The sequence below is a fragment of the Folsomia candida genome, unplaced genomic scaffold (assembly GCF_002217175.1).
Source record: "Folsomia candida strain VU population unplaced genomic scaffold, ASM221717v1 Fcan01_Sc001, whole genome shotgun sequence".
Classification (NCBI taxonomy): domain Eukaryota; kingdom Metazoa; phylum Arthropoda; class Collembola; order Entomobryomorpha; family Isotomidae; genus Folsomia; species Folsomia candida.
This window is the reverse complement of record NW_019091193.1, coordinates 26,017,094-26,029,050: the sequence shown is the minus strand read 5'-3', so window position 1 is coordinate 26,029,050 and position 11,957 is coordinate 26,017,094. Positions and strand designations below refer to the sequence as shown.

Here is an 11,957-nt window from a genome sequence, read left to right as displayed (position 1 = left end):
AATTCTGCAGGACCACTTCGGTTTTCTTATCTTTATGAAAGCTTTGGGGTGTGCCCAAACTCAAAATTGGTCTCCTTTCTAAGGAACATTATATAGCACAGCTTTAAAAGTTTATTAAACCAAAGACAAACAATGGCAAAATGAAAATTAAATACATCAGAAATAAATGCGGTGATTGATTAAGACATCAGGTAAAGTATAAAGTATCATTATAACTTAATGTCTCGCGAACGTGTCATGTAGGGAAAAAATAATGTATATCATATTTTAAAAATTGACTTGAGCCAAGAACATCACCAAAAGCGAACCGGACGGGCAATTATGCTGACTATTCGTAGTTATATTACTGCGAATTCAATGCGAATGCATTCAACTTTTAGAAGAGCGAAGGTATCGGCGAGCCGTCAGGATTCATAAACATAATAGTTGATTCGTCGCTGACGACAGCAATCAGTACTGGAATGTCATTCACCAGTGAATCACAAGCTGCAAAACTAGGCACTTGGTCATCATTTCTATAAAACATATAAATTGTTGTAAATTTCATTTACTTAGATTTCCTTGATGAGCATAAAACCAACATTCTCGGTGTCGTTGGTATTGTAGACCTTACCTCACAACTGCTACGACATAACTTGGGAGAAACTCTTCTTTGTTTTTCTGTTTGGTGAATCCAACGGATGGGTGGAACAATTCGTAAGGAATATTGAATCCCTTCCAGCCTTGATCCGTCCTTCGCTTACATTGCGGTTCTTTATTATTCACTCCCCATAAATGCAGTTTTTGCATTGGATCTTGTCTGCTTCCGGTAAACATGCTACATCGTCTCAAGAGAGATTCACTGAGAACGCCTCGTGCTTCAGTCATTGTGCCATCCCTCCATTCCGTCCAAGTCTGACAAGAGGACCCCACGCGTATTGGTTTCCCATCCGACTCGGTAGGAGATGGGTTTAGAGTGAGCTCGTCAACATAGTACTCTAAATCAGAGTCAGAACGCGTACTTTCTCTGCTTTTCAATTCAAACTCGTAGATTGATTCCTTATAAGGAATGTTTGGAGGTAGCAAACTTGCAGGGGGAAACCCTATTTGGATTGTCGCATTTGGCACAAACTTGTTCCACATCTTGTGGAAGTTAGGAAAATTTTCGGTTTCTGAATCACTGTCTGCTAGGTGCACAACTGCGTGTTGTTGATAGTCGTTGGAGAAACATGCTGCTGAAGTTGATGGCTCTGTGATAAAAAATGTTGTCAATAATTGAATATATAATAAATAAACAACTCAATTAATAGTTTATCAATATAATTTAAGCAATTAATTTCACATACGAGGTTCTTGGCTCGAGGTTCCTGGATCCTCTTCTATATCCGCATCATAATAATAGCCAATTTCTTCAATGTGCACTCCATTATTGCAGCTAGGCCCTGTTATTGGTTCAGGTTCATCGGTAATCTCAACATCCGAATCAGCTTCGATTACAGTGTAATTAGATGTGGTTGTTGGATAAAATAATGAATTATTGTCTCCAGTTGAGTCCACGAAACCCCCCGACCCTCCCATCTCACTGACGGCAGGATTCTGAGTTAATTCGAATTCTTCATCAGCATAGTCGTCATCACTAATGTCCTTCGCTGAGGACGTTGTTGAACCAAGCGTGTTATCGCTGCTTAATTCTCCAAACTTGCGCTTTGTCCCTTTTTGACACATTCCTCCTCCATCGTCATTAATAGTATTTTTACCTAATCCATATGATGAATTAGTTAACGATTGTGTAATCGATTCAGGCACTTGACATATTTCTACACCATCTTCTCCAGATGGAATCAGTACGGATTCCTCGTCCAGGTCCATTTGACACCCATCAAGAAGATTTCCACAATCACTTGTGGCCATTTCAACATCGTCACTGGTTGATGCAACGGGACTCAACCGCTCCCTCGAAGCCGATAAAACTGATTGACTAACATTAATTTTAACATCACTATCTCGTCTTCGAACCCGATAACCTAATTCGGATAAGTGCTTATAAACTAGATACTCGTCAACCGAACATGTTCGAACTCTTGGAGCAATATTAGAGTCTGGATTGTATGGGTGAGATTTCGAGTGGAGAAGTAAAGCTCTTGCGCGTTCAACACTTAAGGCCATACGTCCAAGATTTACCTCTAATTTACCCTGTAATAAAAATATTAGAAAATGTAGACGTTTAATGTTTATTTCCCTTCGCAGGGGAACCAGTGCATTAAGAAGAAATTACCAATTCCAGGAGGTAAATAGTTTCTTCAGCGTAGAGAAACGTAGTATTGCTAATGTCATATCCATATTGCTCCATGATTTTCGCTGCGACTCCTTTCGTACTCATCAGCCTTGCCCGCTTTATTTTTGGGCATATTTCTGCACGAGCCATTACGCTTCTAAAAACAATATAAATACAAAATATTAACTACACTAACCAGGAGGATCACTTACTCATCATTGTTAAAAATACATATGGTAGAGTATAATTAGCTTAAATGTGCTTGTGCTTAATATTGTCCTGCTTGTTATAAAATATAAATGAGTTAAACATGGATATTATTTATTAATTACTCACAATCGGCTTAGCTTAGGGGCTGCCAGAGTTTCAGCAATATCTTCTAAAGTTATGTTATTATTTCCTCCTCCTCCATCTGCATCGATTACCGTTTCACAATCCTGAATATTCGTTGTTCCCGTAGTTTCGTTTCCTTGGGAATCGACTGTACTTGACAAAAGTAGTGGCCTAGAATGTTTGGACTTTGTCGTTGTCGCGATAATAGATTCAGGTGGATTCGAAAATACAGCGATATGTGACGGAGGTAGCTGCCATTTTGTGCGTTTCCCATCTTTAAGGTCAAGTTTATTACCTTGGTCCTCGTCAAAGGAAGAATCCACTTCCATCATCAGGATCGTAGTGCTACCTGAAAGAAAGACTGAAGATTGTATTAAACTAATCAACATCGGGTTTTTCCAGTTGAAAATTATTTATTAACATAAACATTGATAAAGTATGAAATACACTTAGTTGGCTTGGGGAGTAGAGGAAAAACCCGATGTTGGTGGGTTGGGAAAACCTTTACTTGATCCGGATAAGCGTCCGAGATCACCATTCGGCCCCTTACAGGATTTTTGTAAATAAAACGACCTATCATTTAAAATATAAAATAATTCCTCTAATCCTCGTTGACTGGGGACAGCTCCCATGATTGATGCCGCATTCCCGCGTTGAACTGCCAAACTGATCCGTTGAATGAGAAATGTTGTTGACATTGGTCCAGTGACATCCTTCATCCTCCTCCCAACATCTTGGATGAACTTCAACCCTTCCATCACCCATACTCCTGATGTCTCGACAGCCACCGGAACAAAGATATATTGTTTTTCAAGTTCAGAGTAAAGTTTGTGTTTTTTGGTCTCGGCTAGTTTTGCTGCTGTGCCAGCATGTCTAAGTGTGTGAGAGAGATAAGAGGGGGCAAAAGTGTCTGTACAAGTAAAGTCCCATATTAGTGAGCGTCCCTGTTTGTAAGGTATTAGTGTTAGACCATCCGGTCTTTTTCCATCTGTCCTACAACACCCTAATGGTTCCCTAATGCTTGGTATGTCTGCAGAAATTAAGGCTCTCTTTATTATGTCGTTACATTGTGTATGTCGAGAGTGCCTGCCAGCACTTTTTTTACATGAAAGGCCATGTAATCCTAGTTCATCTATTTGTGTACCACAAACACATTTATGGGGGAAACACAATTTTAAACCTAACCTCAAACCAATTGCAATCCTAAAGGAATTATCGTCTAAAAGTGTGCCTAAATTCCTGGATGGTAAGGCTTGCAACCATGCACCTGACTCTTTTGACAGAGATGCCAAAATCCTAGCGGTATTAATTGGGGTGGTGGATGAATCCAGGATACGTGAACATACTTGATTAAAAATTGGGATTTCCCAATTTTTCATCGGGTTTTTCCTCTACTCCCCAAGCCAACTAAATGTATTTCATAGTTTATCAATGTTTATGTTAATAATAAATAATACCCGCTTAATTAAACTAATACTATTAATTTAAATAATCTAACACCTAACCTAACTCAAACTAAACCTAACTTACCTTTCTTCTGACAAAGAAAGAGCCCATTAAACTACTCAGCTTAAGAACAAGAAAAGATTGACCTTGACGTACAGTCCTTGCATTAGTTTTGATTAGCTTATCCAGTCTTTGTCCTGTGATATCCGAGCGCACGTTCGAAATTATTTTTCCTACGATCGCCAGAAGAAGAAGGAAGTGAGTTATGTTTTCGGCTTTTGTGGGATGTGTGTTTTTAAAACATGGTGCGATTTGGTAGTAGTTTTAGGATAAAAGTGTTGGCGGGGCAGGTTGTGGGGCACAATGAGAAGCCTTCTGCCGGGTCTTTTGCATCAATTCATCTCGTGCCTCTTTCTACAACTGATCACACAAACGAAAAATTTTACTCCAAGATTTTGGATGGTGTTTTGAAATTAGAAAACTCAACTTGTAACCAATTCTTCAGGAGGAAAGAAACGTTAAGGTACAGTGAACGTTTTGTCTTTTCACGGTCTCTCTGTCTTTGCACTTTGCTTCTACTTCTACGAGTTGTTGTGAGGTTTTTCTCATTGTTGAACTCGTGTCAATTATGATTGGTCACCATTGTCCAATTTAATTTATTTATATTAAAACAATACAATCAACATAAAGCTAATGCTTGATTTGATTTGAATTTTGTCTAGCTAAACCACCCTGATAAATAAGGCCGAAAGAGAAGGTGTCAATCGAGAATTATCCGGCAGCTGTTCTGTTATTATTTTTCTGTAAATTTTGTAGCGTAAACCTTGCTAAACGTTGAATCAAACGGAGATTGATTCATCTACTTATTTAATTAAGGTAAGCTCATTTGTCAATGTCTAGCAGTAGTATATGTAAAAGCAAAATAAAAAATTATATTGAATAATATGTTGATCTACATTTTGTTTACTTTTATTATTAGAATTGCTGTGAATCTGGGCTCACGGACAGAGCATTGTTATCTTACTGTGTTCAGGTCGGACGGAAGGATTGTGAAGAATCATGGCGGTTCGCTATGATGGAAAGTTGGGAAAGTTGGTTTTCGCTAGTGAAGATCATAGGAAACCCAACATTATTCGAGGCAATAGTGGTGGTGGTGGTACCGGAAAATTGTTAACATCAAAATTTCCGAATAATAGTAAAAACTCATTTGAGAACTCTTTCAAACAAACGATCTCATCTGCTAATAATCATAATGTGTCGTTTCCACAAGAAACCCACCATCATTTTGACTCGTTAACATCTATAACAGGGGACTTGGATGACGATGATTCAAATTCGAATAATCAAATTTACATTACAGACGACTATCATCAGCTTATTCAGCCTTCAGAAATATCCCCATTCTTACAAAATAATCTGGATCGCCTTGTTCACTCGTCGATTCAAACACATTCTGGGAATTACATAATGGTGATCCGTGATAACGAGATTCTAAGTATGCATTCGCAAGATGAAGAAGAAGGAAATGTTGAGTCGTCTGATATTGTTGAAGAAAATGTCGACATGTTATTGGACGGGACAACTGAGTGTGAAGAAATAGAGTCGTCAAATATCGAGCAAGAAGTTTGCGATGAAGAGATTATAACTGCCGTTCAAAATATTGAACCAAGCTCAGAGACTGAATTATGCATCGAAGCCGAAGACTCAATCGGCGAGGAAGAGGAACATCTCGGAGGAGGTTCTGAAGTTTTGGACCTAGTAGAAGATTCCAACTTGCCTGCTTCAGCAGCGGAAGAACAATATGTTATGGTTCAACTTCCCGATGGAAATAATTATTTGATTCCAGCATCGTCATTACAAGGTTCCAGTTTCGCTGTTGACAATGAGAGTGGTGTTGATGGACAAGTATTTATAAATGAGAACGGTGACCATCAGATTATTCAAGTGCTCAATTCAAATTCCGAAATGCACGTGCAACAAGTACAAACAATGGTAAATGGCAGTTCTCGTCCAACTGCCAAAACCAATATTAATAGTGCGTCTAGGTCTCGAAAACGACAGTGTCACAGCATTCAAAACTCCCATGTGCCGCCGCCGCAGCCGACAAAAAGGCTTCATGTTAATAGTACCACGACATCAAATAATCGAAATAAAAATGGTAATTTTTTGCCAATTGTAAATGTTGTCAATAAATCTTCTCAAGTGCAGAGAAAACCCAAACAACAACAACAACACACTTATCCTCAACAAAGGCCATTACCGCAATCTCGCAGTTCTGTTGTTAGTTCCACTATTGTAAAATCAAAACCGCTACCGGAAGATTTGAAACCACGTCCATTCAGATTCGACATGCCAGAAGATGAAATTGTGACAACTGACACATCCACGGATTACTTGTCTCTAGTCATCGAACAGTTTCAAAAAGAGAATTGTCCAAAGTAAGCTTATTACAACAATGGTGTGTTTTATATCTTCAATTCCACACGTGATTCCACTGCACTATTTACCACTGATAACGATGATTATTTAACCTTACGTTCCTTATCTTTACTTGTGATGCATCAACAAATCAATAAATCCAGAAGCAGATTCATTTTTGATTATTAATGGTGAGACGACGACGCTTTTTTATAGTTAGTATCAAATTCTATGCAGGTTTTCAATGTTTGATTTTTGTTTCAGACGTAACCAATTTTCTTCTCAGCGTCAGGGCAGGCAGAGCTGGGAGGATTTTAAGCAATCGTATCTCTCATCAGGTCATCAAGAAAGATGCAAAGCAAACTTTCACTTTATGCACATTTGATGGAATCCCGTTTACATATTTAATTTATACGCATTTTTTCGAAATTATTTCTTCTTATTGGTATTGTTATAAGGAAATAGGTAGATTATCTTGAGTGATTTATAAAACAAGGACTGATGACAAATGTATTTTTCACAAATTAATAGATCATACATAAACAGTTGTTTAGGTATTTAGATTGATTTGGCGTCGGCCTTTACAATCACCTCACAAATTTGAGTATGTAATCATTTTCGCATACTTTACCTGACTCTCTGTCTGTCTAAGAGATGTTACATATTGAGTATTTATAAAAAATCTATAAAAATATATGTACGTAGGTTACTGGATAAATATACTAAATAATAATGAGACGCTCATAGAAATAAATAAGTAGGGTAAAGATTTATAGATTGTATAATATAATAAAATATTTTTAATCTTAAAACGTTGACGGATCATAATCACAATATTGTAGGGCATTATATGTATACTTGTCTAATGTTGGTCATGTTTTTTCCTGTTCCGCTGACTCTCCTGTGGTACTATAATTATTCCCAGCTTTGAATAATTTTTCTCTTAACTGCTTCCCTTCCTTCTTGGCCATAAAATCGTCCTGAGTTTTCACTTTCACCTTTTGTAGCTTCCACAGATACTGCTCAGCCTTTTCCATGTCTCCGGTTTTAACGCAAGATTTTGCCAACATCAGCAAGTTCATACTGTCAGAAGAATGCACATATACATTAATTGAGACGCTGTACTATGAGTATTAGCATGACGTCCGTTAGAAATTTCTCAACCCTCACCTGTAAAATCCTGGCTGCGTATATTCTGCTCGGAGAAAGTGTTTATACGCTTCCTCGAACTGGCACTCGGGCGGTTTTGCGAACAATGTTTCGGCGACTTTTCTTTGATACCAAGGAATGTCAGCCACAGAATAGCACCTACACGTCATGCTTTTAATTATTTACGGCATAGTTCTCCAAAGTCCATTATTAATATGATAAAACAAACGTTTGACGTAACATTTCTTACCAAACGCCGAGCAAGTAAATACTCGTCGCATCTTCAGGGTTTAGTTCCACTGCTCTCTATGTACATGCAGCAATGCAATATCTCAAAACTGATTTATGCAGCAGTTTATCCTCATTCATGCAGGAATATTCTTTGCACTCACAAGCATGTGCCTTTTGACATTGACTGATGTCAGCAATTGGTCCTTGATCCCCTTAAAAGTGCTCAACTCGTTGAGAAGGATGGCCATCCATTTGTGCACGGCAAAGTTTTTCTCGTCAATTGTCATTGATTTAAAGACGAGATCATAAGCTTCCTCAATTCGCTGCCGTTTCTCGTCCTTCGTTTGCGCCACCTTGGACTTTTCATAGGTCAATCTTCCCAAACGCCACAATACTTCCGGTTCTCGTTTTTCCTGCAAAAATAGCGACCTTCTCGTGTCATTTATAAACTCGATCAGTCACTTGATTTTATCAGCATCCTCTTCACATCATTTAAGTCATACCAAGTGAAGCATCAAAATGTCAAAGGCCTTCTCATAATTTGCAGTATTGCCGCTCTCGAACCACTCATCTGCTTGTGCAATATCGACTCTCAACTGCTTGTCCTTCTTGTCGACTAATCGAAGTGGAGAGGAGGATGAGTTGTTTGAGCGAGACGTTGTTTGGTTTTTATTGTCCTCGTCTTCCTTCTCTCCACCCTTCTTCTTCTTGACCCAAGGAGACCAGGCTTTCACCACAGGAAATACGCCGCAGAGGAGAAAGCCAGCACTTCTGGGCACAATGGGAGGTCGTCCGAGGGTAGCAACGGCTGCTGACGTCTTCTTTGAAGCTCCTCGTCGCTGCAACTCGACCCTCCAGACTCTGCTCCGCAACTGTGAACGTGTTTACATACAAATTAAATAAACCCATGCAGCTAGTTTATGGGTGCATATGTATATCAACCATGAAATGCAAGGGTAAGCCCAATAAAAAACAACACCCTTCTGGAACCTTTTGGCTGTTTTTCTATTTGCACAACTATGAATCCTGTCTGTGGTATACCCAATAACCAAGTCTCATTATTGGGCCATACCGACAAGTCTCTCCCCTTTCGCAGACAATGGATGGACAGCATAATGTCATGCATTTCAAGGTGAAAGTCTCATTGAACTGCACATAGGCCAGGGTCCAGAGAACATGTATTGTGTTTACGTACTTGGGCCAAATCCACCCAACCAAAACAAAGGCTATGTGTTTACTGAATCTGGAATGTGCCAAGTGAAGCCTCAGTAATAAATATTCTCTGGAGTGGACAGTGTCCTCTTCTATCTGGGCAAAAATTGAGAATGGAGGAGAAAGTGAAGGGGAAAAAGAGAAAGCAGAGAACCCCGGCCAGCCTGACCAATGCTACACATACTTGCATCCTACAAAAACTAGAATCTACAAAGGATTGCGAGTGATACTGATGTCAGGACATTGTCTCACGTCGTTAAGGATTCACATTTCAACTCACCACAGTAATGAAGGCATTTAGATCTTCTACACCGAATTTAACGACCCTGTGAAGAAAGCTCCGCTGCATCCTCTCCTTCCTCCTCTATTCGGATTGAATTAGATCCTCGTGTAGTATATATTTCTGAAAAATGATGAATACGCTTAGCACATATCGGGCAATTTGTAAAGTCCTAGGTACATGACATAAGTACATGTCATCATGAGCTATATTTTGTTCAATGGTTAAAATAAATCATGCAACCATCTTTTCTTGATAAAGAAGCTTATATGGCATATTTATCAGTTGATTTATCTCTGCTTTTTAACCCGACTTGTGCCCGACGTTTGTCCAGACCATAAAAAGTTGTGCTTACATACACAACGTCTGTAGATTCCCCATTAGCAACTAGTACAATATATGGAATGCACAGTGAAGTAATTTCAGCAATGTTTTTGCATCGCAATAAATCTTGTGTACAATTCGACCCGATAACTCTGTTGTCTTTAAAAGGGCCATTCAACACTTGAAGTGGTGTTGTTCTCCTCAGGGCACAGGAAAGACATTGCTTTCTCCTTTGTTATTTCAGCTATCTATCCATTTATCTGAGATTCAGATTCTGGATATCCATCAGCATGAAACAATTGAATAGAACTGATCTGACGACGACGACAACGACGACCGTCTAAAGCAGCCCTAACTTCCTTTCATCTCCATTTTACTTACGTCACGATTTCCCGAAATAAGGATCATCGAAAGGACTTTGTGCTCTGCACGAAAGTTGCGACTCGAAGGAGCATAACAAACAACAACCACGACGACGAAAGCAAAATTGGACAGCGTCCAAACGCATCTTCTTCTTAACATTGGATAAAGAAATGACATTCGAAAAAAACCAACTCCTCGCTCACAGAGAGATTTTTTAAGGTCATAAATAAGATACAGGAGTTAAAACGACCTACTGCCATAACTTTTGGACTCTGTAAATAATTCTAGAAATGTTATTATTACTCGCGCTGCTGGCTGGACTAATACTTTATCTCCGAGATTCGTATGAAAGTAATAAAAATATGGAACGCTAAATAAAGTGGCGCACACTTGGCTGCGTATTATTATTGCGAGTATATGGAAAAGTTTGCAAGTTCAGGTTAGCAAATTGGTTGACCATGTCATGGACTTCCTTCATAAAATATTCTCCGAGCAATCTCTCATTTCCGTTTCTGTTGCTCTCTTTTCCTTCTTTCTTCCCTTTTACATGCTCTGTACATAATTCAGTCCTTGTGCTTACATCCGTTTTTGTCCCACTTGCCGAATCAAAAATAAGTTTTGGCAAGGCACAACTTTCATATGAATATATGTAACTCCAATAATTTTAAGTCACGATCATAGACATTACAAATTCGTATGAAATTCAAGTTCAAATTTTCAACTTGATCCGAACCAATGAAAAATCAAAGTAATATTAAGTAATATATATGTATGTATGTACATTTAGTTTGGGATGGAATATACCTGGAAAATGATGTGCCGTCCGTAATTGGCCCAGTAAATGTTTCTGGTATCGAATTAAATAGTATCAACTCTTAAGAAACACTCGAATATGAACTTCATCTCATGGGATTAGATATGCCAAGCTTCATGTTAAACCGGTAGTTTAAAGTGTACTGACAATCATATGGTTTCTGAGGTCGATTTGTATATCATGCAAAATGTCTTCGTTGGTTATGTTATGGTTGTTGTATCTTTACTCGTGTTGTTGGTTCAGTCGAGTCGTCCAAAGTGCAGTACGTACTCCGATTGTACATAATGCACAATGTAGCGATCTACATATGACTCTGACTATGCTCCGTCCATTTAAAAGTTCTATTGCTTGCTTTTATAGAAATACAATCATTAAAAAATTTGGCTTGGATGCAGTTATGCGTATTTCAAAGATGCAGGTATCGCTGTCATTATTTTATGCTCGAGTGTGGTGATGTATTTATATGAGCACACATTTGTATTTGACGTAATCCAACTGCTAATATCTGTATGCAGCATGAATGATGACTGAATCTGCTGATGCAGAACTAGTGTTGAACTTCAATGTCTATATATTACAAGAACCTTGTCATAATTTCCATACAATCGCAATGTCTGTGTCCGTATGCCCCTCAGAGGAACGAGTGACTGACCGTATATATTAGTCTATGCGACTGACTGAACAATGCATGCTTCGCTGTAACTAATTTAACAAGCAACCAACACAAAATTATGCAATCAGGACCTTTTCTTATGAAAATGTGCCTCTTCACTTTCGCAGGACAGTCCCGAAGTTTGGCATTTATGGGAAAGTGTAAAACTTACGAAATGGAGAAGATGGGAAGAATTGATAAAATCTGGCCAACAACAGTCTTCCCTTTCGCTTGGAGAGGAAGTTAATTGTGCTTCTCCAAGATTCCACTTCCGTCGGCTCTCTACTCTTAACTGACTTTATTACCGCCATCCGAAAATCGATAAGTCGGAAAACGGGAATTCGGAAATGCCCGGCCACCATTCCAAAACATGCAGTATTTCATTTCATTTTGTCGCAGACTGTTTTTCTAAAATCAGCAGTGTTTCCAATCTACATTGCATGAGATGAACCAAGAAGTCATTCAGTAGTTCACCTTCTAT

At 38.7% G+C, this 11,957-nt stretch overlaps 3 protein-coding genes across 8 annotated transcripts; 1 reads left to right on the top strand and 2 right to left on the bottom strand.

Moving 5' to 3' along the window:
• Positions 1–93: 93 nt before the first annotated feature.
• Positions 94–4,327, bottom strand: LOC110842062. Of its 5 annotated transcripts, XM_035853160.1 has the most exons (7): positions 3,035–3,964; positions 2,591–2,948; positions 2,255–2,411; positions 1,803–2,172; positions 1,326–1,736; positions 614–1,229; positions 94–515 (listed from the first exon to the last, which is right to left on the bottom strand). In XM_035853160.1, exons 1-7 carry the CDS (start codon positions 3,165–3,167, stop codon positions 377–379), a joined length of 2,184 nt encoding a protein of 727 aa, XP_035709053.1. In that variant the 5' UTR covers positions 3,168–3,964; the 3' UTR covers positions 94–376. The 5 variants fall into 5 exon arrangements, with proteins under 5 accessions (XP_035709053.1, XP_021943635.1, XP_021943566.1 ...); XM_022087943.2 differs by lacking the exon at positions 3,035–3,964 and adding an exon at positions 4,190–4,327 and having other exon boundaries at positions 1,326–2,172; positions 2,591–2,936; XM_022087874.2 differs by lacking the exon at positions 3,035–3,964 and adding an exon at positions 4,118–4,309 and having other exon boundaries at positions 1,326–2,172; positions 2,591–2,936.
• A 45-nt stretch (positions 4,328–4,372) lies between these two features.
• Positions 4,373–6,863, top strand: LOC110842391. The gene is made up of 4 exons (XM_022088161.2): positions 4,373–4,556; positions 4,756–4,909; positions 5,013–6,642; positions 6,716–6,863. The coding sequence occupies exon 3, from the start codon at positions 5,093–5,095 to the stop codon at positions 6,473–6,475; it is 1,383 nt and encodes a 460-aa protein (XP_021943853.1). The 5' UTR covers positions 4,373–4,556; positions 4,756–4,909; positions 5,013–5,092; the 3' UTR covers positions 6,476–6,642; positions 6,716–6,863.
• A 357-nt stretch (positions 6,864–7,220) lies between these two features.
• LOC110842482 (regulator of microtubule dynamics protein 1) lies at positions 7,221–11,792 on the bottom strand. 2 transcript variants are annotated; one of them, XM_035853192.1, is made up of 7 exons: positions 11,649–11,792; positions 9,324–9,446; positions 8,335–8,703; positions 7,993–8,244; positions 7,851–7,906; positions 7,622–7,759; positions 7,221–7,534 (listed from the first exon to the last, which is right to left on the bottom strand). In XM_035853192.1, exons 2-7 carry the CDS (start codon positions 9,390–9,392, stop codon positions 7,324–7,326), a joined length of 1,095 nt encoding a protein of 364 aa, XP_035709085.1. In that variant the 5' UTR covers positions 9,393–9,446; positions 11,649–11,792; the 3' UTR covers positions 7,221–7,323. The 2 variants fall into 2 exon arrangements, with proteins under 2 accessions (XP_035709085.1, XP_021943960.1); XM_022088268.2 differs by lacking the exon at positions 11,649–11,792 and adding an exon at positions 10,815–10,972.
• Between the last annotated feature and the right edge of the window lie 165 nt (positions 11,793–11,957).

Coding starts and splice junctions, on each gene's coding strand:
- LOC110842482 (XM_035853192.1), bottom strand. CDS start 9,392: ATGCAGCGGAGCTTTCTTCACAGGGTCGTTAAATTCGGTGTAGAAGAT. Junction 7,907..7,992: donor ATGTCAAAAGGCACATGCTT/GTGAGTGCAAAG, acceptor GCATGTACATAG/AGAGCAGTGGAACTAAACCC. Junction 7,535..7,621: donor ACGCAGCCAGGATTTTACAG/GTGAGGGTTGAG, acceptor TTCTTCTGACAG/TATGAACTTGCTGATGTTGG.
- LOC110842391 (XM_022088161.2), top strand. CDS start 5,093: ATGGCGGTTCGCTATGATGGAAAGTTGGGAAAGTTGGTTTTCGCTAGT.
- LOC110842062 (XM_035853149.1), bottom strand. CDS start 3,167: ATGATAGGTCGTTTTATTTACAAAAATCCTGTAAGGGGCCGAATGGTG. Junction 2,949..3,034: donor ACTCCCCAAGCCAACTAAGT/GTATTTCATACT, acceptor TACAATCTTCAG/TCTTTCTTTCAGGTAGCACT. Junction 2,412..2,590: donor GCCCCTAAGCTAAGCCGATT/GTGAGTAATTAA, acceptor TATTGTTTTTAG/AAGCGTAATGGCTCGTGCAG.